General features: G+C 54.7%; 1 protein-coding gene across 1 annotated transcript in view; it reads right to left on the bottom strand.

Moving 5' to 3' along the window:
* Nucleotides 1–25,348, bottom strand: part of LOC105464412 (calcium voltage-gated channel subunit alpha1 I) — a 136,321-nt gene that overhangs the window by 47,376 nt on the left and 63,597 nt on the right. Inside the window, 3 exon segments of the mRNA XM_071080621.1 lie at nt 609–701; nt 2,323–2,638; nt 8,738–8,897. Coding sequence (XP_070936722.1) covers nt 609–701; nt 2,323–2,638; nt 8,738–8,897 — 569 coding nt within the window.

The raw sequence follows: 25,348 nt of genomic DNA, 5'->3' as shown, positions 1-25,348 counted from the left end.
TGAAGCTGCAGTCAGGCATGACGAGGTGGATGAGCTCACCCTGGGGAGACTGTGTGGGGGTGCAGGCAAGAGGGGCTGGCCAGGAAGAGGCAGGTGGGCCCACCTCCATTTCCAGGTTACCCCAACAAGGCAGGACTGCCCAAGAGATGGGAGTCCCTCTGAGAATTTCAGGGAGTTCCACCAGATCACCATCAGGCGACCTCCCTCCAAACCCTGCTCAGTCTCCAGGCATCTTGTCTTCCCTGTCCAGGAAAACAGGCATGAGCTGGAAGCCCTTCTGAAGCTTCCAGTCTGAGGCTGCACCTCGGGCTCAGGTCATGCAAAGAGTGTATCCCAGAGATACAACGCAGAGAGACAGGAGCAGAGCATCGGTGGGGAAGTAAGTGCCCAGACATGAGAAATGACAGCAATTGAAGGTGATGGATGCTTCCGACAGCCACCCCTGATGAGCCCCTTCAATCACCTGCTGCCCGGCGGTGCTGAGAAACAGCCCCTCCTGCTCCCTCATCTCGGCTCGCCTCGCTCTGAGGGGCTCCCTGGGGATTCCCAAAGACCCTCCCTCCTCAGGTTCTGAGCGCGCCTAGGAGCCCAGGCTCCCTGACACTTACTATGATAAGCAGGATGAAGTAGATGAAGTTGTAGAAGGAGTGAGCATCCATCACATAGTACATGATCTCCACCCAGCCTTCCAGAGTGATCACCTGCCGCGCGCAGGAGAGAGACAGAGAGGGCTGGCCCATCAGAAAGCCCGTAGCCCGGGCAGCACCCCACACAGAGGCCCTACTGTGTGCCAGAACGCATCACACATGCTGCCTCGAGTCCCTCTCACAGGGGCTGGACAAGGCACATCACATTATACAGGTGAGGAAACTGAGGCTCAGCGAGGGGAAGGCACTTGCCCACTGTCGCATAGCCAGGAAGGGGTGGAGCCAGGATTTGAACCTTGGTCCTTCCGATCTACCACACCAGCGGGAGGGCTGGAAAAGCAGGGAGCCTGCCCCTGCTCCAGCTTATCAGCTGGGCTACCCACCCTCTTTGAGCCTCAGCTGCTGCTTCTGTACGTGGGGAGCCCACCTGGCAGGGCTGGGGTGCAGCTCGGTGGAGCCTGGTAGTATGCACTGTGATGAGGCTGGTGTGACTCTGTCACCACCCACCCCACCCCGACTCCTTCCCAGACTGGGGGATGGAGCAGCCTTGGGAAAGACAAACTGTAGGTCCTTGCTGGCTTCTGGCAAATGCACAGAGTGGGACCCCCAGAGCAGCCACCCACTCTCCTGTGCAGACAGTTCCAAAACACAGTTGTTGCCGTCACCTCACACCCTGCAGCTCTGAACAAATGATCCTGACGCTCCCCCAGAGCAAAGTGCCTAGGGCAGCGGAGGGCAGTGCAGGGCAGCACAGGGCAGTGGAGGCAGCGCAGGGCAGCAGAGGCAGCAGAGTTCGGCCCTCCCACCACTCCCTCAGGGAATTCCCAGCTCCCCCGTCTGCTCCTGCCCCTTCTTTCCCAGGACAGCAGAAAGGTAACCTCTACTCAGCACTCTCTGCACACAGGGCTGGCTGCCCTGAGAGCGCCATCTGCTTTATTCTTAACAGCCACCCAAGGTGAGGGTGGCTGTTACTACCCCATTTTAAAGATGAGAAAACTGAGGCACAGAGAGGCCAAGCAATACACCCAAGGTCCACTGCCCTAGTTCCTTCCCTACACAAACCGCAGCCTATCCTCTGCAGACTGTAGGCTGACAGGACAGTCAGTGCAGTGGGGCCATGCAACAAGCGCTTTGCACACCATGAGGCTAGCGCTGCTTTGTGAATGTGTGTGTATTATGTGCACTGGGTGACAAGGCGAGAAACATTTCTTACTGACTCCAGATTAGCTACTTGGCACTCCCTGCACCAGAATTTTGCTCAGGCTGTCCCCACCGGGAATGTCCTCCTACCCCATGATCCTGGCCTTGGTCAGCCAATCCCTCCAACAGAGCTTGAATCCTGCCTCTCCTCTCTGAACAGCCCTCCCTGCTGGGATCCATATGGCCCAAGGCAACCTGGGGCTCTGCAAAGAGCTCAGGCTTTGGGGTCACCCAGAGCTGAGTTAAGATCCTAGTTTTGCAATTTAATACATCATCTGTGGTCAATTAGCTTGCTTCCTTTCTTTGAACCTTGGGTTCTCTGTCTATAAAATGGGCACAATAATGCCTATTCTGCCAGCAAGCTGGGCAGGTTTCAGTGAGATAGGGGGTGGCAAATGCCTAGCACAGAGCCCTGCCCACCAGGCAGAGCTGCCCACTCTAGGACCAGGTTGGCCCCAGGCCTGAGCAGCCTCACCTGGAAGATGACAATCCAAGCGTAACCAATGTTGTCAAAGTTGATGGCACCCTTGTGGGGGTTGGCGCTGCCCGTGCGGCACACATTGTAGTAACGGTTCCAGTTGACACAGAGGCCGCTGGCGTTGAGGTCCTGGCGCCCCGCCCCAAAGTCATAGACGTCGTCCTTGGACAGGCAGCACTCACGGCCCTGCTCCTTGAGCGGAGGGATCTCATGGCAGCCCATGATCCCATTGTCCCCCGACAGGGAGCAGATGAAGGGCATCTCATCGTCCTCCTCCGGCTGGTAGTATGGGGGCAAGGCCACATCCCCTTGTCTGTCCACAGGCGAGGGTGGGTAAAAGAGGGAAAGGGGAGGGGTCACTGCCAGGAGGATCAGGAAGGGAGAGGCCATACAGCATGGCAGGATGGCCCAGAAGGCCTTGTCACTGCTTCAGGCCTTGGCACATGCTGTTCCCCTGTGTGGTCACCATTCCCCACCTCTGTTATGGCCAAGAAAACCCCCACTGACCCACTGTGGTCCCCTCCTCTGGGGAGCCTCACTGTGCCTTGCACACACCTTCATTATGGCTCCTGGGGGAGATGCCCCCAACTCCCCTGGGAGGCTGGACATTTCAGCATCCCCAGGCCACACACACTGTTGGGTTCACACAGACAGAGCAGATGCTCAATAAACAAGCACTGGCTTTTACCAATCCAGCAGATGAGGGGTAAATCCTCCATCTGCTCCACCCACTTGCATCTAAGTGATCCTGGGCAGATCACCTCCTCTCTCTGGACTTTGTTTCTTTTTTTTTTTTTTTTTAGACCAAGTCTTCCTCTGTCACCCAAGCTGGGGTGCAGTGGTGAGATCTTGGCTCACCGTAACCTCCGCCTCCCTGGTTCAAGCAATTCTTCTGTCTCAGCCTCCTGAGTAGATGGGACTATAGGTGCATGCCACCACACCTGGCTAATTTTTGTATTTTTAGTAGAGACAAGGTTTCACCATATTGGTCAGGATGTTCTCAAACTCCTGATCTCAGGTGATCCACCCAGCTCAGCCTCCCAAAGTGGTGGGATTACAGGCATGAGCCACCGAGCCCAGCTGCCCCTCTCTGGACTTTGATTTCCTTATCTATAAAACAGACAACAATCCCTACTCTGACCATCCAGAAGGGTTAATCTATGCTTCACTGCAATCCTAATCAAAATCCCAACATTTTGGCCTGTGGAGCCTGCCCAGATGGCTCTAGGATTTATTTGGATGGGAAAATAGTCAAGACAAGTTTTAAAAAGGAGAGAGATAAACAGAAACCAGATCTACAAGAGAGCCAAATGCTCTACAACTACTATTGTTAATACTGTGTACCACTGTGACACGAACAGAAAGGTTAATGGAATGCCATAGAGCACAAAGACAAACCCATGTACAAAGGGAAACTTAGTATATCACAGAGATGGCTTTTCAGACCTGCAGAGAAAGGAGGGGCCCATCAGTAAGTGGTGTTAGGATAGTTGCTATCTGTTTGGGAAATACTAGTTAGATCCCAACCTCACACCATACACAAAAATAAACTTTCTGAAGACAGGTATCCAAAACTAGACATATAAATTATCCCATTTTTAATTTTTATACTGATTACACATTAAAAATAATATTTGGATATAGCAGATTAAGACAAATTGTAAAACTAAAAATAGTAAACTTCCAGTGGATTAAAAAGTATAAATGCAATGAACATCACCACCAAAACATTATAAGAAAATATGGAATATTTTTTGTTAACTCAAGATAGGTATAACTTTCCTGGGTAAGACACAAAATCCAAGTTTTGTAAAGGAAAAGTTCGACCAGATCGACTACATACTAATGTAAAATTTCACTGAGACAAAATATACGAAGTAAAAAGACAAGCAACAAATTGGGATAAAGCAGAGGTAGGCAAACTTTTTGTGTAATGGGCTATATTAGCAAATATTTTTCTGCAGAGCACCTGGCCTCTGTCCCAATGACTCAACTTTGCCATTGTAATCTGCAAACAGTTACAGGAAATAGATAAACAAGTTGGCATAGCTGTTTCAATAAATCTTTATTTACCAAAACGGGCCATAGTTTGCTGTTGCATAGGATGAAGTATTTGCAACATACAAAGAAGATAAAAGGTAACTATCTAAAGCAGGGGTCCCCAACCCCCGGGGCCACACAGGAGGACATGAGTTTTGGGCGAGAGAGCATTACTGCCTGAGCTCCACCTTCTGTCAGATCAGTGGTAGCATTAGATTCTCATAGAAGCACAAACCCTATTGTGAACTTCACACTCAAGGGATCTAGGTTGTGCACTCCTTATGAGAATCTAATGCCTGATGATCTGAGGTGGAACAGTTTCATCCCAAAACTATCCCCCAACTCTGGTCCATGGAAAAAATCATCTTCCATGAAACTGGTCCCTGGTGCCAAAAAGGTTGGGGACTGTTGGTCTAAAGCATATGAAAATCTCCCACAACTCAATAAGGAAAAGGAAAAATAACCCACTAGGGGAAAAAAAAAGGACAAAAGACAAGAACAGAAAAATTCACAGAAGAAATAAAAAATGGCCAATATATAGGAAGAAACACTAATGGAACAAAATAACCAAATGCAAAGAAAAAATAATGAGATCATTTTACACCCATCCAAATGGCAAACATTTCAGGGTTGGTAATATTCAGGAAAAGAATGAATGTAAACAGACACTCACATACACTGTTGTGGGAGTATACATTGGTACAACCTTCTTAGAGGGCAATTTTGCATATCCATCAATAATCAAAATGTACACATCCAACCCAAATACATATGGTCACCTGAGTCTCATAGAGGCACCACTGCAATTCAGTGGAGAAAGCGTAGAGTTTTTCCATCACTGGTCCTGGGACAACTGACTATCCACTGAAAATAAATCAATAAATCTTGATCCCAACGGAGACGGGGTGCAGTGGCTAACGCCTGTAATCCCAACACTTTGGGAGGCCAAGGTGGGTGGATCACCTAAGGTCAGGAGCTCAAAACCAGCTTGGCCAACATGGCGAAACCCCATCTCTACTAACAATACAAAAATTAGCCATTTAATAGCGTGGTGGCATGTGCCGGTAATCCCAGCTAACCAGGAGACTGAGGCAGGAGAATCGCTTGAACCTGGGAGGAGGAGGTGGCAGTGAGCCAACATCATGCCACTGCACTCCAGCCTAGGCGACAGAGTGAGATTCCGTCAAAAAATAAATAAATAAGTAAATAAATAAAATCTTGACTCTAACCACAAACCATACACAAAACTAGAGATGGACCACAGACCTACATGTAAGGATTTTTTAAAAAGAGAAAGTTCCTAAAAGAAAGCACTGGAAAATATTTTCACAATCTTTAGAAAAGATTTCTTAAATAGGATACAAAAAACGAAGCTAAAAAAATGATTGATAAACTGGACTTCATTACAACTAAGAGTTTCATTCATCAAAGGACGCCATTAAGAGAGCGAAATGTAATTCCTTCTTTGTCACGTCTGTGAGTATTCCGCTGAGTGAATACACTGCCATTTATTTATTCATTCTGCCGATGGTTTGGGGTTGTTCCTGGTTTTTCGGCTCTTATGACTCATAAATATTCTTGTACACATCTTGGGATGTATATAAGCCATCCCTTTTTTGGGTAGACACCCAGGAGTGCTGCCAAGTGAGAGAGGCAGGATTTGACCCTGACTGCCAGGCTGGGGCTCGGGTTCCTAACCCACACACCACACTGTGGCAGTGAGGCTGCCTCAATCAGGAATACCCTCCCCACCCACTCCCTGTGCCCCCGCCTGCCTGGAGACATTTCTCTTGAACCTTTTAGGTTCAGCTCAAGGTCACATCCTCTGAGAAGCAAGAAGTGCCGCTGGTCCTCTGTGAAGCGAGAAGCCCCCTTGGTCCCCACCCTGGCTGGTCTTGTAACCCCTCTGGGCTTCCAGGCCCCACTCTGCCAAGCCCAGAGCACCCTGAGGCCTAATTTTCAACACATTCAGCCCCCCAGTGAGACAGTACAGAGGACAGTGGCCAAGATAAAGGGTCTCTGCATCCCCAGGGCCCAGCATAGGCCCTGGCCCCTGGAAGGGATTGGTGAGTGTTTGTGGAATGACAGTGTCCTGACACCCACGCAGCCAGGAAGGGGCTGGATGCTTGCTGGAAGCCTTGCCGTTGGCCCTGGGTAAGTCCCTTCCCATCTAGGCCTCAGTCTCCATCTGCATAGTGACAGGTTGGGCTGAGGCTTTCTGTGGCCTCAACTCCGACCTCTTTGTGTTACACCCCAGGAAGGGCCCTTCTCTGCCCTGACTACTGAGCTCTGCCCCTCTCACAGGGCCCACTGTGCCAGGAGCTAGAGGCTTCCAGGCAACAGGCCTGGCTGGGGAGAGCCCAAAAAGAGGACTTTGAGGAATTCCCCTGCCCAAAACCCTGCCTGGTTCCCCAAGATCCTAGCTAGGATCTTCTCAAATTCCAGCTTTCTCATCACCCAGAAGAGATCTTGCTGCCTCTTTGTGAACCCTGGTTACCAACTTCTCTGCTCCTTGTCCTAAACAAGCCTTGTGAGTTAAGGTCTAAACCTCCCTTATTTCTACAGGAGTCACAGACCTGGAATGACCCTGGCCTTGCTCCCCACCCAGACGTGCGTGAACTGTACTCATCTCCTTTCTTCTTCATCACCGACCACCCGCCCTAGGAGAATGAAGCCAGGAGCTCAGAGGGAGGCATGGCAATCACCCAGCATCTTCCCTTAGGGCGTTCTTTCTCCAGTGACATTTCTTTATATTTATTATTCCCTTCCTGGGGTGGGGATGGGGGTGGACCAGATCAGGTTACTCTTTAACACGGCCCAAGCACGTCCACGGCATCCTCCCTCCAACTCCCCTGTTGCATCCAAGACAGGGCTGGGGGCTGTCTCATGAGGCCTCGGGACAACCACAGAGAAGGAGACATCAGGGACTGGGACACAGAATCTCCAACAGCCATTCCTCGCTCCCAGCCTGCCTCTGGGTGAAATGAACTCACACATCCACTCACTCACTCATTCCTTCAACAATTAGTTGGGAGCACCTGTGCCAAGTCCTGCTCTAGATCCTGGGAAGAGTCAAGCCCCAGGTGCCCCTGCAGTAGAGAACTGACATTCCAGGGGCCTCCAGAGACCTTGGATGAACCGACAGGAGATGATTTCAGAGAGATGAGTCAAGAAGAAAACCCAGCAGGGCTGTGTGATGGCCAACTTGGGGCTGGGGTGGTGAGGGAGGGCGAGGGAAGGCCTCCAGGAGGAGGCGTCGGGTGTGCTGAGCCCACATAATAAGAAGGGGCCGGCCACAGAAGGATCCAGGGAAAGAGGCCTGTGGGACAGAGGGGCGGAGCTCATACTACCCTGACTTCAAAGCAGCTGCCTCTCCCCAGTCCCACTGCCCCGGGCCCTGCCTCAGGACCTGCTCCTTCTGGGAGTGGGCACAAGTGTAGACCCCCTTCCTGAACCCCCACTTGGGGCCCTTACCCACCAAGGTGCCCCTGCTGTGGTCTATCCAAGTACCCTACTGTTCCCCCACAGCGATGGGTGGATGGGCCCGTTCCTACCCAACTTTCACCCTCCAGCTCTGCTACCCTCTCCCCAACCAGACAGGCGGAGAGGGAGAAACTAGCTCTCACCTGTACAGTGTCCCCACATCCCCACACCTCCCACAGTCACCTCGGTCCATGATTGACAGACTGAGAGGCACTCACTAGAGGTGTCTGGGATCGGCTCCCAGCCCTGCGCTTCTCAAGGGCAGGGATCCCCTCTTTTGCCGCATCCTGAGACCTGAGCACAGGCCCAACAAAAGGGGAGTGAGAAAATGGATGAAAATTCTCTCCTGTTTCTGACTCCCTGGGGCCTGGCACTTAGTCGGTGCATGCCATGCATATCTGAAATGAATGCATATTCACGTCCAAACACATACGCGTAGGTACGTGTGTGCGTACACTTGTCCCCCACCACTACGGAAGCACGGGTTCTATAGGCATCCCATTTTTCAGACAACTAAGCCCAGCTCCTCCAAGAGCCAGAGCTTGATTTGTGTGTCAATAATCCTCTCTCGGAGGAGTGTCCCGCCCCCTGCTTTCATACACAGGCGGCCGAATGGGAGCTCAGCCTTCCTGGATGACTCAGCCACCAAGGGGAATGAATGTGCTGTGAGCGGAGAGCCAAGTTCTATGCCTGCTCTTCAGGTTTTGTCTTCTTTTTCCTCCTGGGCATCACTTCTCCTTGTGTCTTAACTTCCCTTTCCCCTCCTACCTGACCTCTCTTTTTCTGCTGCTTCTACCCCATTGGTCCTGATTCCCAGTGACCCAGAAGGTTAAAACTGTGTCTTAGTAAGAGTCCCTGGACCTGCATGGATGGCAGGGGCTGAACTCACATGGTGAAATTCTCCTCCAGGAAGCAGCGGTTACGCAGCAGGCCGGCCCAGAGCTGCACGCCTATGATGCCAAAGATGAAGAAGACAAAGAAGCAGAGCAGCAGGACATTCCCCAGCATGGGCAGCGTGTCCAGGAGCAGGTTCACCAGGATCCGCATACCTGGGAGGGGGAAAGGTGGAGGGATGGTCAGACAGGGAGCAGAGGTCCCAGAGAGGAGAGTGAGAGCAAGATTAGAGAAACAGGGACGGGGAGTGGGATGCATATTCAAGAGCTCCTTGCTGTTCCCATCCTGTTCAGTGGCTGCCAGATACACCCTCTCCTTTGTATCTGCCCCTCCACCCAAAAAGCCATGGAAATGGCTCAGGGCCCCGCTCCACTTACGCTAGATTGTGAATGAACAAGCAAGCACTTATGGAGCACCTTTTATGTACTAAGTGCTCTTCTGTGTACTTGCACAAATGTGATCTTCAGTCTTCATGACAACTCTGTGAGGTTGGTACTATCATTTCTATTTTATAGAGAAGGCAGCTGGAGACTCAAAGAACTGAAACTGCTTGCCCTAGGTCACACAGCTCAGAAGCAGCAGGGTCTAGATTTAGACCAGGTGTCTTGACACAAAATCTAGGTGTCTTTTCACAACCCCCTTGTCCCAGTGGCCTGGGACTGAGGCTGGTTCACCTTACTATGCCCAGCACCTGCATAGAGTGGTCATAGTACGTGCCCAATGAATGTGTCCTGAATACCCTTTGTCTCTGGGGCAGTCACTGTTCCCCTTGACCATGTCAGGACACAGCAGTACCAGCCAGAATTACCACTCCCACTGCATGATAGAACCAGGCAGAGCCCCCAGAGTCACCTTCAGAAGAGCCAAGGGCCTGCTAATAGGCTCTACAGAGAAGGCCCACACAGGAGTCCATGGCTCCAAAGAAGGTGAAGAGTTGGTGGGGCACCTTTGAGTACACACCCTCCCCCTGAGATCCTGTAGAGTCCATACTGCCCAGCTCTCTAGCTTCATACCTCTCTCAATTTACAGCCTATGCCTTGCAGTGCCAAATTATTTGAAGTTCCCTAAACATACCATAAGATTTCACACCTCCGTGCTTTTATCCTTGCTGTTCCCTCTTCCCAGAACACCCTTGCTCCTCTCTTCTTCCTGGCAAATCCCTATTCAGCCACCACGGCCCTGTGAATGCTCTTTCTGCGAAGGCTTCCAGACTCTTACATCATCACAGGTAGAGTTCATCCTTCTCTCTTCTGCTCTGGGCAATCTCAGCACCTCTGACCTAGCCTAGGCTGCCATGTACAGTTGTGCATGTTGTATACTGCACAACCTAGGAGGTTCCATCCATACCAATATCTCATCTTCTAGCCCTAATGTATAGTTGTCTGTCTACTTTCCTGTCTCTTCCACCAGGTTGTAAGGTTCTGGGGGCAGGACCCTTGTCTAAGTCACCTCAGTATTCCCAGAACCCAGCAGGTCCTGGCCCAGAAGACAGACTCACCTAACATTTGTTCAATGACTACTCATGAACGAATTATGTGATAAGTCATGGGGAGGGAGTGGAAGATTGAAGAGAGGAAGATGGAAGGATGGTGACAAGTAGAACCGTGGCCCTGTCCAGATGGTTTTATATGCCAGGGGTGAGCCTGAGGTGGTTATTAATGAGGATAATTATTTAGAATTTGCATCACAAACTCTGTGTGCAGTGATTTCCAATCAATAATTAATGCTCACCCCATCTTCCCTCTCCACAAAACTAGGTCAGCCTCCTCTCAGGAACGACAGTGGGGCTCGCCTGCAGGCGGCTTCATCCCACCGGGAGCAGGCCAGGGTGAGGGCTCAGTCCTCCACCACGCTACACCCCCAAGCCGGGGGGCGAGGCGTTTACAGCAGAGGGAAGGGAGAAAATAGAATGGGTGGCCAATAAATGGATGGGTAATCCATCCAAATGGATCCCCTGACTCAAGCAGGCCAACTGCAGGCCTTTCTAGTGCCCCACCATTCATTCATTCGTTCGTTCATTCGTTCGTTCGTTCGTTCATGAAACACATAGTAAATGCCAGCTACATGCCAGGCATGGCGTTGGGCACATGGGGAATCCAAAGACAAACAAGACCCAATTTTTTACCCTCCCCACCCCCATCCCCCCCTGCCCCCAGAGCTCACAGCCTGGCAGCAAGAGGACAGGGAATCAAGTGTTGAGCCAAAGGACCATGACTGGGGAGTGGGGCCGCTCCGGGCACATTTGCTGAGCTGGACTCCAGGATGTGAAGCCTTGGCCAGCAGAGGGACTGGCATGGGCAAAGGCACCATTCCTGAGGGCGGTTGCGGGGGGCTCCAAGGAGTGTGGGGCTCTGTGCTGGGTGTCTGGGCAAGGAGGTCTGCTGGCATATTTCTAAGCAGGCAGAGCCCTTGATCAGCTCTGAGCTTCAAAAAAGAATGGGCGAGCCCCGAGGCCAGGACAGGGGCAGGAGGCAAGCACAGAGGGCTGGTAGCAGCTGGAGAAGAGGCTGGATGAGAAGGGCCTGGAGAAGGCAGCTCCGCACAGTCCCAGCCTGGCTGCTTCACTCCCACTCCTGCTGTTCCCTCCGGCCGGCCTTTGTTGCTCAATTAATTACATCTCCCTTGTTCTCTGGGATATTGAAATTCCGAAAGGCTCCTGCAAACCTATCCGGCTGGCTTCCCTGAATGGCAGCCCCGTCCCTCCTCCCCTCCCGCCTCACTCTGCCCAGCTGGGCCCCAGTGCACTTCACAGCCCTCCCTGGGGCCCAGGGAGTCCCAGGGCCACAGAGCTCCAGCATAATTAGCTAATTAAGGACTTAGAACGACTTTATCCCTTCCTCGCCAGTGAAGAGGGGCCACAGGATTAGGGAGCCAGGGAGGACCTCAAGAGACCATGGCTAATCTTCCTTTTATGCCAACGGTCAAGTAATTAGCCAAGACAGGTTGGCCAGTTACACTGTACCCTCAGTGCCTCTGGAGCCTGGCACAGGAGGTGGAGGCAGGGAGAGAAAAGAGAAAAGCAGACAGAGGAGAAAGTGAAACTAGGAGTGACAGAAACAAAGAGGACAGAGAGAAAGAGCGGAGAGTCTGCCTGCAAGTCACCATCTGCCTCAAATCATCCTTTCTACTTCATCTCCTGCCACACCTTCCCCCAGCCAAACCCTCCTCCTCCAGGCAGTCCTCCCTGATTCTCACCCCCAGTTAGTCATGAAACCACCCTGTCTCTTGTTGCCCCAAGGCTCTCACTCACTCTCAGGATCAGGACGGGCTTACCTGGTTCTGTGGTTTTTTTTTTTTTTTTTTTTTTGAGACGGAGTCTCGCTTTGTCGCCCAGGCTGGTGTACAGTGGTGCGATCTTGGCTCATTGCAAGCTCCGCCTCCCGGGTTCACGCCATTCTCCTGCCTCAGCCTCTGAGTAGCTGGGACTACAGGCGCGCACCAGCATGCCCGGCTAATTTTTTGTATTTTTAGTGGAGACGGGGTTTCACCGTATTAGCCAGGATGGTCTCGATCCCCTGACCTCATGATCCGCCCACCTCGGCCTCCCAAAGTGCTGGGATTACAGGCGTGAGCCACCGCGCCTGGCCTGGTTCTGCGTTCTTAGTGCACCTTTTCAAGACTTCTGCCTGGAGCAAGAGCCAGATGGGCCATGATGGGAACAGGCTACAGGCAGCCCCATGAGTGTGATTGAGGGCCCTGGGTCCCCAGCTAAAAAGGGGAAGAGGACCCTGGAGTCCTCAGGACACCTGATGCAGCCCCCAGCCCAGTGAGCGCCCAGAGCACAGGCCCAGGACGGGACATCTGGGTCCCAGTCCCAGCAGGGTGGCCTTGAGGCAAAGCTTGCCTTCTCTGGGCCCCAGAGGCCTCATCTACAGAGCGGACAGTGGCTCCTGTCCAGCCAGCCCTTCAGGAATACCATGGGGCCAGGACACTGCTGATGGAAGATTCCCTGAAGTCAGAAGCCTCCAACAGCCCATGCGCCCCATGGGAAAGTGCAAATCCTTACCCCTACTTCCTGGCCCCTGCTCACAGACTCCTCCCGAGTCCGGCCCCACCTCCTTCCATCCTCCCTACCACACCTGAAGGTACCAGCCAGACTGGCAGCTCCCAGCATCCCCACTCCCCACCCTGGCACACACTCTGCCCCCGCCCACAACGCCTCCTCCACCCTGCCATAGGATCCGGGACCGCTGTGCTGCACCCAGCCAGACGGACCCACTTCCAGTCCTGGAAAGCCCACTTTTGGGGCTGCCTCCATGCCATTGCACATGCTTGGAGGGCCATCTCTCGCCTCCTTCTTGGGGATCTCAGCTGAGCAGTTACCTCATATGGTGCCCCTGCCATTAGTTGCCGCTGCCCACCCGCCCTCCATCATAGCCTGTGCCAGTTACCAGCTCTGCCTCCTCCTCCCCGCTGGAAATCAGGCACGCTCTGCACCTAAGGCCAAGGCGGCTGCTCTGTGTTCTCCCATCCAGACCAGGACCTGGCACAAAGCAGCCCCCTGAAGGCCGACAGCTTGAATGAGTAAAGGTGTGATGGGTGAGTGAATGGAGCCACTCAGCAAGAACTGAATGAGGGCTGGCTACGTGCCAGGCACTGTGCTAGGCTCATGGGGATACATGAGTTTAAAAAAAAAACACAAAACAAAGTTCCCTGTCCTCATGAGGCTCACATCCCAGGTAGGGGAGGGAAAAACAGGCAATAAACCACATGGGTGACACATAAGGACACGTCCTCATTCGTTGGATGAAAAGTGCTATGAAAACAAAAAGAAGGGGGAAAAGGTTGGGGGTTTGGCCTGGGGTCAGGTGAACATTAAATAGGGGGCCAGGAAAAGCAGGACGACGCTGAGCAGAGACAGGGAGGGGGTGGCAGAGTCAGCTGAGGGGTTGTCGCTGTCTGGGGGACAGCCCTCAAGTCGGAGGCAGCCTGGACAAAGGCCTGGAGGCAGGAGGCAGTCAAGCACAGCCACAGCCACAGCCACAGCAAGGAGACCATGCGGCTGCGGGGAAGCTGAGCAGGGATGAGGCTGGGGAGGAGACAGGGCCAGGGGCCTGGAAGACTTGAGCTTCTCCAGAGGTATCAGGGGAGCCACCATAAGGGAATGAGCAGAAGGGAGACGTGATCTGGGGAAGGTGTAAGAGGATTGCCAGGCTGCTGGGCAGAGAATGGATCGCAGGGGACCAGGGCAGAGGTGGGAGAGCATCAACGGCACAGTCTGCAGGATCTCGTGCAGACGCCCCTGTGGACAGTGCCCCAAATGGCACACACATCTCTGAAAGGGGGACGGGCCTGTGGGCTCCACAGCTGTGTGGTCACTGCCTCCCAGGGGCCTCGCCTGGGACAGAAACGGGAGTGCTGAGGGCGGGGCCCAGGAGAGCTGTGGCTCCCTGCCCTGTGCCCTCACTGTTAGGATGGCCCAGGCCAGACACTGGGACCTCCCCACAACCCTCACAGCCTGATGATCAGGCCTTCTGTCCCCCTGCTCCTCTCCGTCCTGCCTGGCCGTCGTACGCTTGTCATTGTGATAAACCGGAAGGTGGGGGGTCTGAGCCCAGACAATGATGGCAGTGGAATGGGGAACGTGGTGGGTTCTGGAGGCATTTTGGAGGCCAAGCCAAGGGATGGGATGTGGATGTAGGAGGAAGAGGGCAGTTGGGGACTCCAAGGTGTGGGGCCTGGAGCCACAGAGCAGCCCTCAGCGGGGGCGGGGCTCCATCTGGAGATTCGGAGCTTGGGGTGGCCGGAGTAAATCCCCATGGAGTCGCTTTGCTAGCTCTTGGGGTCTGGAGTTCAGGGGAGAGGGGTCTGGCCCGGGAGCGGCACGTGGAGCACCAGGATGAGGACAGTCTCCAGACAGCACTGAAAGCTGGGGGCTTGGTGGCAGCAGATGGCAGCGGGCCGGTGGATGGAACTGCTCACCCTTTTTGGGAGCCCCTAGACTAGAGCCTCTGCTTGAGAGAACCTGGGCAGCAGCCAGGCAGAGGTAGCCCCTTGGTGGCAGTGGGGACACCTGAGAGGAGGTGGCAGGAAGAACAGGAAGCACTTCCTGACAGGCATCACCCCTGGAGGTTTGGGGTGTTCTTGGCAGAGGGGAGCTGTCAGCCCAGATCAGTTCAGCCACTCTGCCAGGCCAGCTCCAGTAGAAATCGCCAGACGCGTGCCAGCCTCTGCCAGGGCACAGCCCGTGGCCCCGAAGAGTGGAGTAGGGGTGAGGGGAGCCAAGGCTGTGGCCTGGCCACTGGGGGCAACTCTCCCTGGACTGGCTGGGTCAGTAAAGGGGCTGGGCGGCTGGGAGAGGCCGTCTCTGCTCCTGCCATTGCCAGCGCCAACTAATCAGGGGCACAGTGGGTACCGGGAGGCCTGGCCAGGCAGCAGACGGCCAGGTTGCCGGGGTCACAGCTGCCGGCCCAAGGCCCAGCCAGGGAGGGGCCTGTGGGCTGGTGGAGGGCCTTGGTGCCCACCGCTGAGAAAGGAAACCAACCTCAGCCAACCAGCAGCACACTTCCCCAGTCCCAGGAGAGGCCTTGGGTCCCTCCCAGAGCTGGTAGTGCTCACACCCTCGGGGGCTGGCCCGGCTGTCTCACTGCAGGTCCCCCCACCCGCTGTGCCCCAAACCACTCCTAGGCATCCTTCAAATGTCCCGCCACCCCTTCCTCTGGGAAGCCTCCTCCTAGTCCAGGTAGGCGCCCTTTCCCATCGGTCCCTGCCCCCATCAGAGCAGGCATCCCACTGGCCTGCAGCTGTCAGCCTTTGGGGAAGGGGCTGTGCCTGATCCTGGCCCCACACCTGGCCAGGGTCTCTCCCAGAAAACTCCAGGTGGATTTTGCTTTGGATGAATGATGGAAGCAATCCACGAGTCAGTGAATCCACAGTGGCCAGTACTTTGGTCCGGTGTCCTGTCCAGGACACTCCCTCCCTCCAGATTTGTAGAACAGAACGCAGAAAGCGACCTGAGATGGGGGAGAGGGAGAGGGAGAGGCTGCCTTCGCCCTGCCCCACCCCCAAGCACTTCTCCCTGCGCGGTCCAGGCTGCTCTTTCCTGTTGCCAAATCCAGCGCTTGCCAGATGCTCTGGCCAGATGTTCTCCCACCCACCCAGCCCCATCTCTCCTGGGAAGGGAGCACCCCTGGGGAAACTGGCCCCCCTCATTTCATCTCCCCATTTCTCTCCCTGCTTCCGTCTCTTCCTTCCCCATGGGGGCTGCCAGGCCTTTCTCCCTCAGGACAAAGTGGGAGCCCCTTGTGGGTGCCTAGAACAGACAGCCCTGAAGTCCAACATGCGACCTGGTGGGGACTGATAGCCCAGTAGCCTTCCTTCTGCTCTCCCCAAGCCCCGAGTAAACACGCGCTCCAAGTGAAAATGCCGACACTGCCACGCCAACTCTTTCAAGGTGCATCTCTCAGACCTGCCCAACAAATGCCCCCCAAGGCCCTTCCAAGAAGGAATCCTGAGGCCTTCCTCACCCCTCCTCAGCACGGTTGGCCTGACCATGACCCTGGTTGGGCAGGCACCTGGGCAGGAAAGGGCTGGGCCTGGGGCGCGAGGGCAGGGGCCCGCTGTGCACTAACCACAGTGCCATCCTGCCTCCTGCCCTGCCTCGTGGCCTCAGCCTGAAAGGGGCTCAGCACCACGAGACCTGTGTACCCCGACAGTGAAAGGCATGCAGAGGTCTGGAGCAGACCAGGCTGAGCAGGGAAATGGGAGGAGAGAGGGCCTCGAGGCATCACTGCAGCCCACGGGACCTCTCTCCTTTGACCCCGGAGGTGGGCAGGGACGTTTCCTGATGTCCCGCAGACAGTGGGGACGGGGGTGGGTGTCTGGCGCCTACACGCTAACAGAACAGAAAGGAGACACTGAAACACAGTGAAAAGCTGTAGGGTCAGGTTCAAACCCTAGCTCTGTCCCCAGCCAGCTGTGTGGTCTCGAGCAGACTAGTCAACCCCTCTGCCTGCTTCCCCATCTAGAAAGTGGGTGTCACAATGCCACTGACTTCCTAGGGCTGTAGTGAAGATGAAATGACACTGCCCATGTAAAGCACTGTGATGGGCTTGTCGCAAGCACTTGATACACTTTAGCAACTTATCGGGCGGATCTGGAGGTCCAGAGATCGAGACCATCCTGGCCAATATGGTGAAACCCCGTCTCTACCAAAAGTACAAAAATTAGCTGGGTGTGGTGGTGGGAGCCTGTAATCCCAGCTACTCAGGAGGCTGAGGCAGGAGAATCACTTGAACCCAGGAGGCGGAGGTTGCAGTGAACCTAGATCACACCACTGCACTCCAGCCTGCTGATAGAGCAAGACTTTGTCTCAAAAAAGAAAAAACTTTAGCCATTTATGATTATAATTAACTCCCTAGAAAATGTGACCAACCCTCTCCCTTTCCTGCCACGCAGTCCCCTGCCCACCCACAGGATGCCCAGCCCAGGATGACACCTCCATTCCACCTTTGCACATGCCAATCTGTCTGCCAGGCACACCCTCCCCAACCCTCAGCTGATGAGTGTCTTCCAAAACCAGCCCCTGAGAAGACGGTCCTGCCGCCCTACGTCCACCCTCACTGCTCCCAGCACCTTATCTAGCAGCAGCACCTGCGGATTGCGTAGGCACACGAGGCTGTGCACGCAGCTCTCTACACCCACAGCGGCATTTCAGCCTTCCAAACCAGATGGACATCGGTATTATTAACTTCTCTTGAGAGCTGGGGAAATAGAGGCACAGAGAGGCATGTGGCTTACTCAAGGTCCCATAGCCAGTGGGTGGAGGCCCTAGGACCAGAACCTGGCCTGACAGCACAGAGCAAACCTCCAGCTGGTGGTGCAGCTGAGGGGACAGCAGCCTTCCCCACAGCACTGTCAGGGACTGTGAGTTCGGGCTCAGGGTTGCCCTGAGCTCCCCAGGGTCTGCCTCGCCCCTGCTCCACAGCCTGGGTCAGGGAAATATCACCTCTGCTGGCCAGGCCTTGGCAGTGACTGCCCTGGAGAAAACTCACTTACTGGAGAAAACAGCACTTTTCATATGCAAATGGCTCAGGCAGTGTGCTTAGGGAAGCAAGGCAGTGCCTTGAGAGATGTATAGGCTGAGGCGGCTGGGGCGGGGGGCACATGTAGAGATGATTCAGCCCCATCTTGCCAAGGCCCAGAGAGAGGCGGTGACTTAGGAAAGGTCACAAGCAAGGAACCAGAACCCAGCCTCCCAACTCATAATTTGGCACTTCTTTCCTCCCTCCCCCAACCACCTCTCTGCTATCTTCCTCTCTTTATCCATCAGAGGCTGTGGCCTGAACAAGGACCTGCAGGGGTGGAGTGGAGAGACACGTATTTTATACGATTCTGTAAGCGGCACCATGATGTCCATGTCCCCCGCTCATCCTGGACAAAGTTGAGAGCCACACTTCTGATCCAGTTTCTCCTCCTGCTTTGTTTGTACAAGTAGGGAAACTGAGGCCCAGAGATGCCAAGGGACTTCTCAGGTCACACAGCAGGCAATATGGCAGAGCTAAGACCAGAACTTTTATTCCCTGACCCACACTTGCATCTTCCTGGCTGTTCATGCTGGAGCTTTGCAGACTTCGCTGTATTTTTAAAACACAGGCAACCAGCCCACTCCTCACGGCTTTGTAATTAATAACCCATCACTCGACTGTGACCATCACCAGCCCTCTAGCTTGCCCTCTAGTGACGAGACTGAAAGCTACGGGCTACTGTTGAAAAGACTGTCCCAGCGGCATGACGGCTCATGCTTGTAATCCCAGCACTTTAGGAGGCCGAGACAGGTGGATCACAAGGTCAGGAGCTGGAGACCAGCCTGGCCAACACAGTGAAACCCTGTCCCTACTAAAAATACGAAAATAGCTGGGCGTGGTGGTAGGCACCTGTAATCCTGGCTACTCAGGAGACTGAAGCAGGAGAATCTCTTGAACCAGGAGGCGGAGGTTGCAGTGAGCCAAGATCGCACCACTGCACTCCAACCTGGGTGACAGAGCTAGATGCCATCTCAAAAAAAAAAGAGAAGTATGTATCCCAGGGCAGAAGCAGCTCAAACCATAAGTAGGAGGAATGTCAGCAGGAAAACCATATTCAAAAAAAAAGAAAATAAAAAAACAGGCGACCTATGAAATCTCTCTAGGAAGCACTTCTAAGAGCCCGATCCACCCCTTCTCCACCTCAGGTCACTCATTCCCTGGTGGCTCTAGGCAGAGGAGCCGGCACCTAAGGACAAAGCTGGGTGTCCTGTGAAATGAGGGTTAGACCAATGGACTTTCAGTCCCACGTGCTCCAACAGCCTGGGGCTCCTGTAGAATCAATCGCCTGTGAGGATGGCAGGGCCCTTCCAGGGGAACACCAGGTGCTGGAGGGCCAGCGCTCCCAGTAACTCCCCAGTGCTGGTTCTGAGACACTTTTCAGGCTGTGGCTGAGAGGCGGAATCAGGCTCAGCAGCCGGAAGCAGACACTACCCCAACTCGGCGCTCCTTGCTGCCCAGCGGTGGCCACTAGCAGGAGGAGACCCTGAGGAAAGGCTCGGAGCCCACTCGGGGCTCCTTCTGTAATTGGAGCGCGCAGGGATGTTGGGCACAGGGTCGATCCCTGCCTTCCCCAGAGGCCGGGGCAGGCTGGTGCTGGGGACCGGGAGTGTCCTCCACCTCCCGGGAACAGCTTAATGAACTCCCCACACAGCAGGAGAGGAACCAGGAGGCGTAAAGAGGACCTAGAGGGAGAGGCACAGGCGCCCACACACACGTGCAAGGCGCACACACGCTCTTCACACACATGCACCCTCACAGGCACACACATGCTCTCTACACACACAGACACACACACACTTCACACACATACACCCTCACAGGTGCGCGCACACACACTTCAGACACACACCCTCATAGGCACACACATGCTCTCTACACACACAGGCACACACACGCTCTTCATACACACACCCTCACAGAGACACACACTTCACACACACGCACTCTCACAAACACACCCTCGCAGGCACACACACCTTCACACACACCCTCACAGGCACACACAGGCACACACACGCTCTTCACACACGCTTTCACAGACACACACACATGCTGTCTACACACACGGGCACACACACTCTTCACACACCCTCACAAATACACAGGCACACACACTTTTCACACACAAAAACACACCCTCACAGACACAATCTAACAGGCACACACAGGCACCCACACACATTCACAGATATACACAGACACACACATCCTTCACACACACAGACACACACAGACACACCCTCGCAGGCACACATGCTTTTCACATGCACACACAATGCTCACAGGTATACACCTCCACAGGCACACACACTCTTCACACACACACCCTCTCGCATACCCTTTCACAGGCACACAGCACACACAATGACACACATGTGCACAGGCATGCACACATCCTGACAGGCATACCCCTTTATGGACACACACAAGCTCAGAGGCACATACACACTCTTGACATACACATCCTTTCATAGACATACACACCCTCACAGGCACACACACACACTTCACACACACACCCTCACAGGCACACACACACTCTTGACACATACCCTTTCATAGGCATACACACCCTTACAGGCACACACACACACTTCACACACACACCCTTACAGGCACACACACACACCTCTCACACACACCCTCACAGGCACACACACACACTTCACATACACCTCACAGGCACACACACACACTTCACACACACATCCTCACAGGCACACACACACTCTTCACACACACACCCTCACAGGCACACACACACTCTTCACACACACACCCTCACAGGCACACACACACACACTTCACACACACACCCTCACAGGCGCACACACACACACACTTCACACACACATCCTCACAGGCACACACACACTCTTCACACACACACCCTCACAGGCACACACACACTCTTCACACACACACCCTCACAGGCACACACACACACACTTCACACACACACCCTTACAGGCACACACACACACCTCTCACACACACCCTCACAGGCACACACACACACACACACCCTCACAGGCACACACACACACTTCACACACACCTCACAGGCACACACACACACTCTTCACACACACACCCTCACAGGCACACACACACACCTCACACACACACCCTCACAGGCGCACACACACACCTCACACACACACCCTCACAGGCGCACACACACACCTCACACACACACCCTCACAGGCGCACACACACACCTCACACACACACCCTCACAGGCGCACACACACACCTCACACACACACCCTCACAGGCGCACACACACACTTCACACACACACCCTCACAGGCGCACACACACACCTCACACACACACCCTCACAGGCGCTCACACACACTTTACACACACACCCTCACAGGCGCACACACACATTTCACACACCCTCACAGGCACACACACATACTTCACACACACACCCTCACAGGCACACGCACACACCTCACACACACACCCTCACAGGCGCACACACATACTTCACACACACACCCTCACAGGCACACACACACACTTCACACACACACCCTCACAGGCGCACACACATACTTCACACACACACCCTCACAGGCACACACACACACCTCACACACACACCCTCACAGGCACACACACACATTTCACACACCCTCACAGGCACACACACACACTTCACACACACCCTCACAGGCACACACACACTTCACACACACACCCTCACAGGCGCACACACACACCTCACACACACACCCTCACAGGCACACACACACCTCACACACACACCCTCACAGGCACACACACACACACTTCACACACACACCCTCACAGGCACACACACACACTTCACACACACACCCTCACAGGCGCACACTCTCACATATACACACTCTCACATATACACACTCTCACGTGCCCATTCACGTGTGCAGGCCTTCACATTTGCTCACATGTGCACACACATCCTCAGATGCACACACTGTCAGATGCAAACACACTCTCCCATGTACTTACATGTGCCCACACACCTCAAAGGCACATACCTGTGCACACCCTTCCTTGCACACACACTCACTTGTGCACACTCATGTCCTCACACATGTTCTCTGGTGGACACACCCTCACACCCACACACACCTTCACACAGATGTAGAGAAGCCCACCTGGCGAGATCGAGGCCTCTGCCCCGTGTCCCATCCCATGCCCCTGAGCCCCCTCCAGCCTCAGCGGTCCCAGCACAGTGTGCTGTCCCCTGCTGGGCAGACCCTAGACCTGACAGGAGGTTCAGATCAAGATCACGCACAAACATCCCTCGTGTGCGACCCCCTGCAACGTGCACACACCTCTGGAATGTGACTGTGCCTGTGGGCTCCATGACCTGGAGTGTGACCGTGGCCCCATGGCAGCTGCCTGCTGAGGGCATCCCCTGCCCTCCCCAGGACAGAAACAGGCAGCACTGTGGGTGGGACCCAGGAGCGACATGGCCCCCTGTGCTGCCCCCTGAAAGCCGAGGTCCCTCCCGCCCACCCAGCTGCCCACACCAGACACTCAAGGAGGACCTGGACTGGGCCCAGCAGTACCTCTCCCATCCATTGGCTGCTCTGCCTCCTGCCTGCCCCTGCCCAGTACCGGCCATTCGCTCACACCTGTTCCAGGAGCAGTCCCTTGTCCAGCTCACCCCTACTGCCCGCCCCCCCGCACTCTGGCCAGGGGTGTTTCTAAAGCAACCACTTGCTAACCTCCTCCCACGCTCCCACTGCCTTCAGGCACATGGTCCATCCCCAGGCCCTGTCCTCTCCAGCCTCATGCCCTACCCCTTTGTCCACCCAGCCCGCAACCCGCAGCTCCTGCAGCTCCCTCCCCAAGCCCTTTGCACTCCCTGACCTCCCCCCAACTGCCACCCAGCCCTCCCCCTCCACCCACTCAATCCCCATCCTCCCCTGGGTCTCAGCTCAAACGTCCCCTTCTCCCGGAGGCGTCCCAACGCCCAGCCCCATTCTCCCTGCCTCCTCATGCCTGGCACAGGAGCATGTACAGCTCTGTGGTCCTGGCACAGCACACAGCTCAGTACACCTGCTGACTGTGTCCATTTCACACGTCTCTTTGGAGCGCCTTCTGTTTGCCAGGCAGAGTTCTGGGTGCTGAGTGCACGGAGGCCACCTTCTGGCTCATTTCCCAGTAAAGGCAGGCGGGGCACGTGGGAGAAAATCACACACTGTTGGGGAAGGTGTGCTGGTTTGGTTTGGTCCTTCCTGAACTGCTGTTTGGTCACACTGAATTGCTGTGTGACCCTGGACTGGCCACGACCCTCTCTGGGCCTCAGTTTCCTCATTTGTTAAATGTGGGAAAGATGGTTTTGAACTCGGTGATCTTCAAGAAGCCCTCTGGGATTGGAGGAGACGAGAAAGACAGAGAGAAGCTGGCCCTAAAATGGCCTCTCTGCATGTCACCTCCCCGCCCCCAAGGGGGTCTCCCCAGGGCAGTGGGAAGGGGCCGGACTGGTAGAGCTGAACTGCCCCTCCCACTACCGCACAGCTTTGGTTCCCACTACTCACTTGCCCTACCTCGCCTCCCAACCCTTCCCAAGGACCCTCACAGTAGCACTCAGGACCCCGAGAGTTTCCTATCATATTGTGACCTTGAGACCCCAGCCCCCAGGGCCCCCTCTGTGCCCTACCCAATCCAAGCCAGTCCCTCTCAGAACAAAGCAGGATTGGGCCACCCTCCAGGCTCAGACAGCTCTGCCACCCTCCTGGTCACCTTGCTCCACAGATATCCTGAAGCATGTGGCCTCTCCTGCCCCGCCAGGCATGCCCAGACTGACCGATGCATTCTGCAAGCCCGGGGTCAGGCCAGCCCCACAGGGCGCTCAGGATGGATGGACCACAGAGGTTGGCTGGGTGGGGTGGATGACAGAGCCCCAAGGCCCCAGGGCTAGGAATTAGGGGAATGGGGATAGCACTGTCTGTGGACGAGGAGCAGGTGCCAGGAGACCTGTACTGTTTGGCCGATGGGGAAACAGAAGCTCAGGCAGGGAAGAGAAGCAAGGGGTCAGACAGAGCCAGGAAATAAGCTGGGCTGAGGACAGACAGAACTCTGTTCAGATTCCAGCCCTGCCGCTGAATTGCTGTTTGACTTTATGTGAGCCACTTTTTACTTCTCTGAGCCTCCCACAGGTTGTTGAACCATCAGATGTCAAGTTCCTGGACCACAGGAAGTGGGTAGATGCCTATAAAAGCCCCATGCAGCCAGGCGCGGTGGCTCACGCCTGTAATCCCAGCACTTTGGGAAGCCGATGTGGGTGGATCACCTGAGGTTAGGAGTTCGAGACCAGCCTGACCAATATGGTGAAACCCCGTTTCTATTAAAAATACAAAAATTAGCTAGGCTTGGTGGCATGTGCCTGTAGTCCCAACTACTCGGGAGGGTGAGACAGGAGGAGAATTGCTTGAACCCGGGAGGCAGAGGTTGCAGTGAGCCGAGATCATGCCACTGCACTCCAGCCTGGGCGACAGAGCTAGACTCCGTCTCAAAAAAAAAAAAAAAAAAAAAAATCCAAACCCGGGAAGGCAGGTAGGGCCCTCATCCTCTCCTTCCCCAATCTTCACCCCATCCCTAAAAGAGAGCAGTAAGGAGTCAGAAGACCTAACTGGCTCCAGCCTTTGCTACTCACTGGCAGTACATCCCTTGGCAGGTAACCTCTTGTCTCCAAGTCTTAGTTTTTTCATCTGTAAGATGGGAATAGCTCACCTCCCTCAGGGTGCCTATAAGGCTCAAAACAGGTCATGGACATGAAAACTCTGTAAGGCTGGGCAGATGTCAGGGCTTATGGTTGCAAGATAACCTCTCTTAATACTAGGTGGGTGGGTAAATGGATGGATGGACAGGTGGATGAGTGGATGAATGGATGGACAGGTGGATGTCTGGCTGACGGTACAGACGGATGAATGGACAGATGGAAAGATGGCTAGAAGGATGAACAGATGGATGGATGGATGGATGGACAGGTGGATGGGTGGACAGGTAGATGGATGGACAGGTGGGTGAATGGATGGATGAGTTGATGGATGGATGAGTGGGTGGATGGGTGGGTGGGTGGATGGATGGTTGGGTAGATGGATGGATGGGTGGATGGATGGACGGGTGGATGGGTGGACAGGTAGATGGATGGACAGGTGGGTGGGTGGACAGGTAGATGGATGGACAGGTGGATGGGTGGACAGGTAGATGGATGGACAGGTGGATGGGTGGACAGGTAGATGGATGGACAGGTGGGTGAATGGACGGATGAGTTGATGGATGGATGAGTGGGTGGATGGGTGGAAGGGTGGGTGGGTGGATGGATGGATGGGTAGATGGGTGGATGGATGGACGGGTGGATGGATGGACGGGTGGATGGGTGGACGGGTGGATGGGTGGACAGGTGGGTGGGTGGGTGGATGAGTAGATGGATGGGTGGGTGGGTGGGTGGATGGATGGATGGATGGATGGATGGATGGATATGTGGATGGGTGGACAGACAGATGGATGGACAGATGGGTGGGTAGACGGATGAGTGGGTGGGTGGGTGGATGGATGGATGGATG

Source organism: Macaca nemestrina, chromosome 15 (assembly GCF_043159975.1).
Source record: "Macaca nemestrina isolate mMacNem1 chromosome 15, mMacNem.hap1, whole genome shotgun sequence".
NCBI lineage: Eukaryota > Metazoa > Chordata > Mammalia > Primates > Cercopithecidae > Macaca > Macaca nemestrina.
The sequence above is the reverse complement of the archived record's forward strand: the minus strand, read 5'-3'. Positions and strand labels throughout refer to the sequence as shown.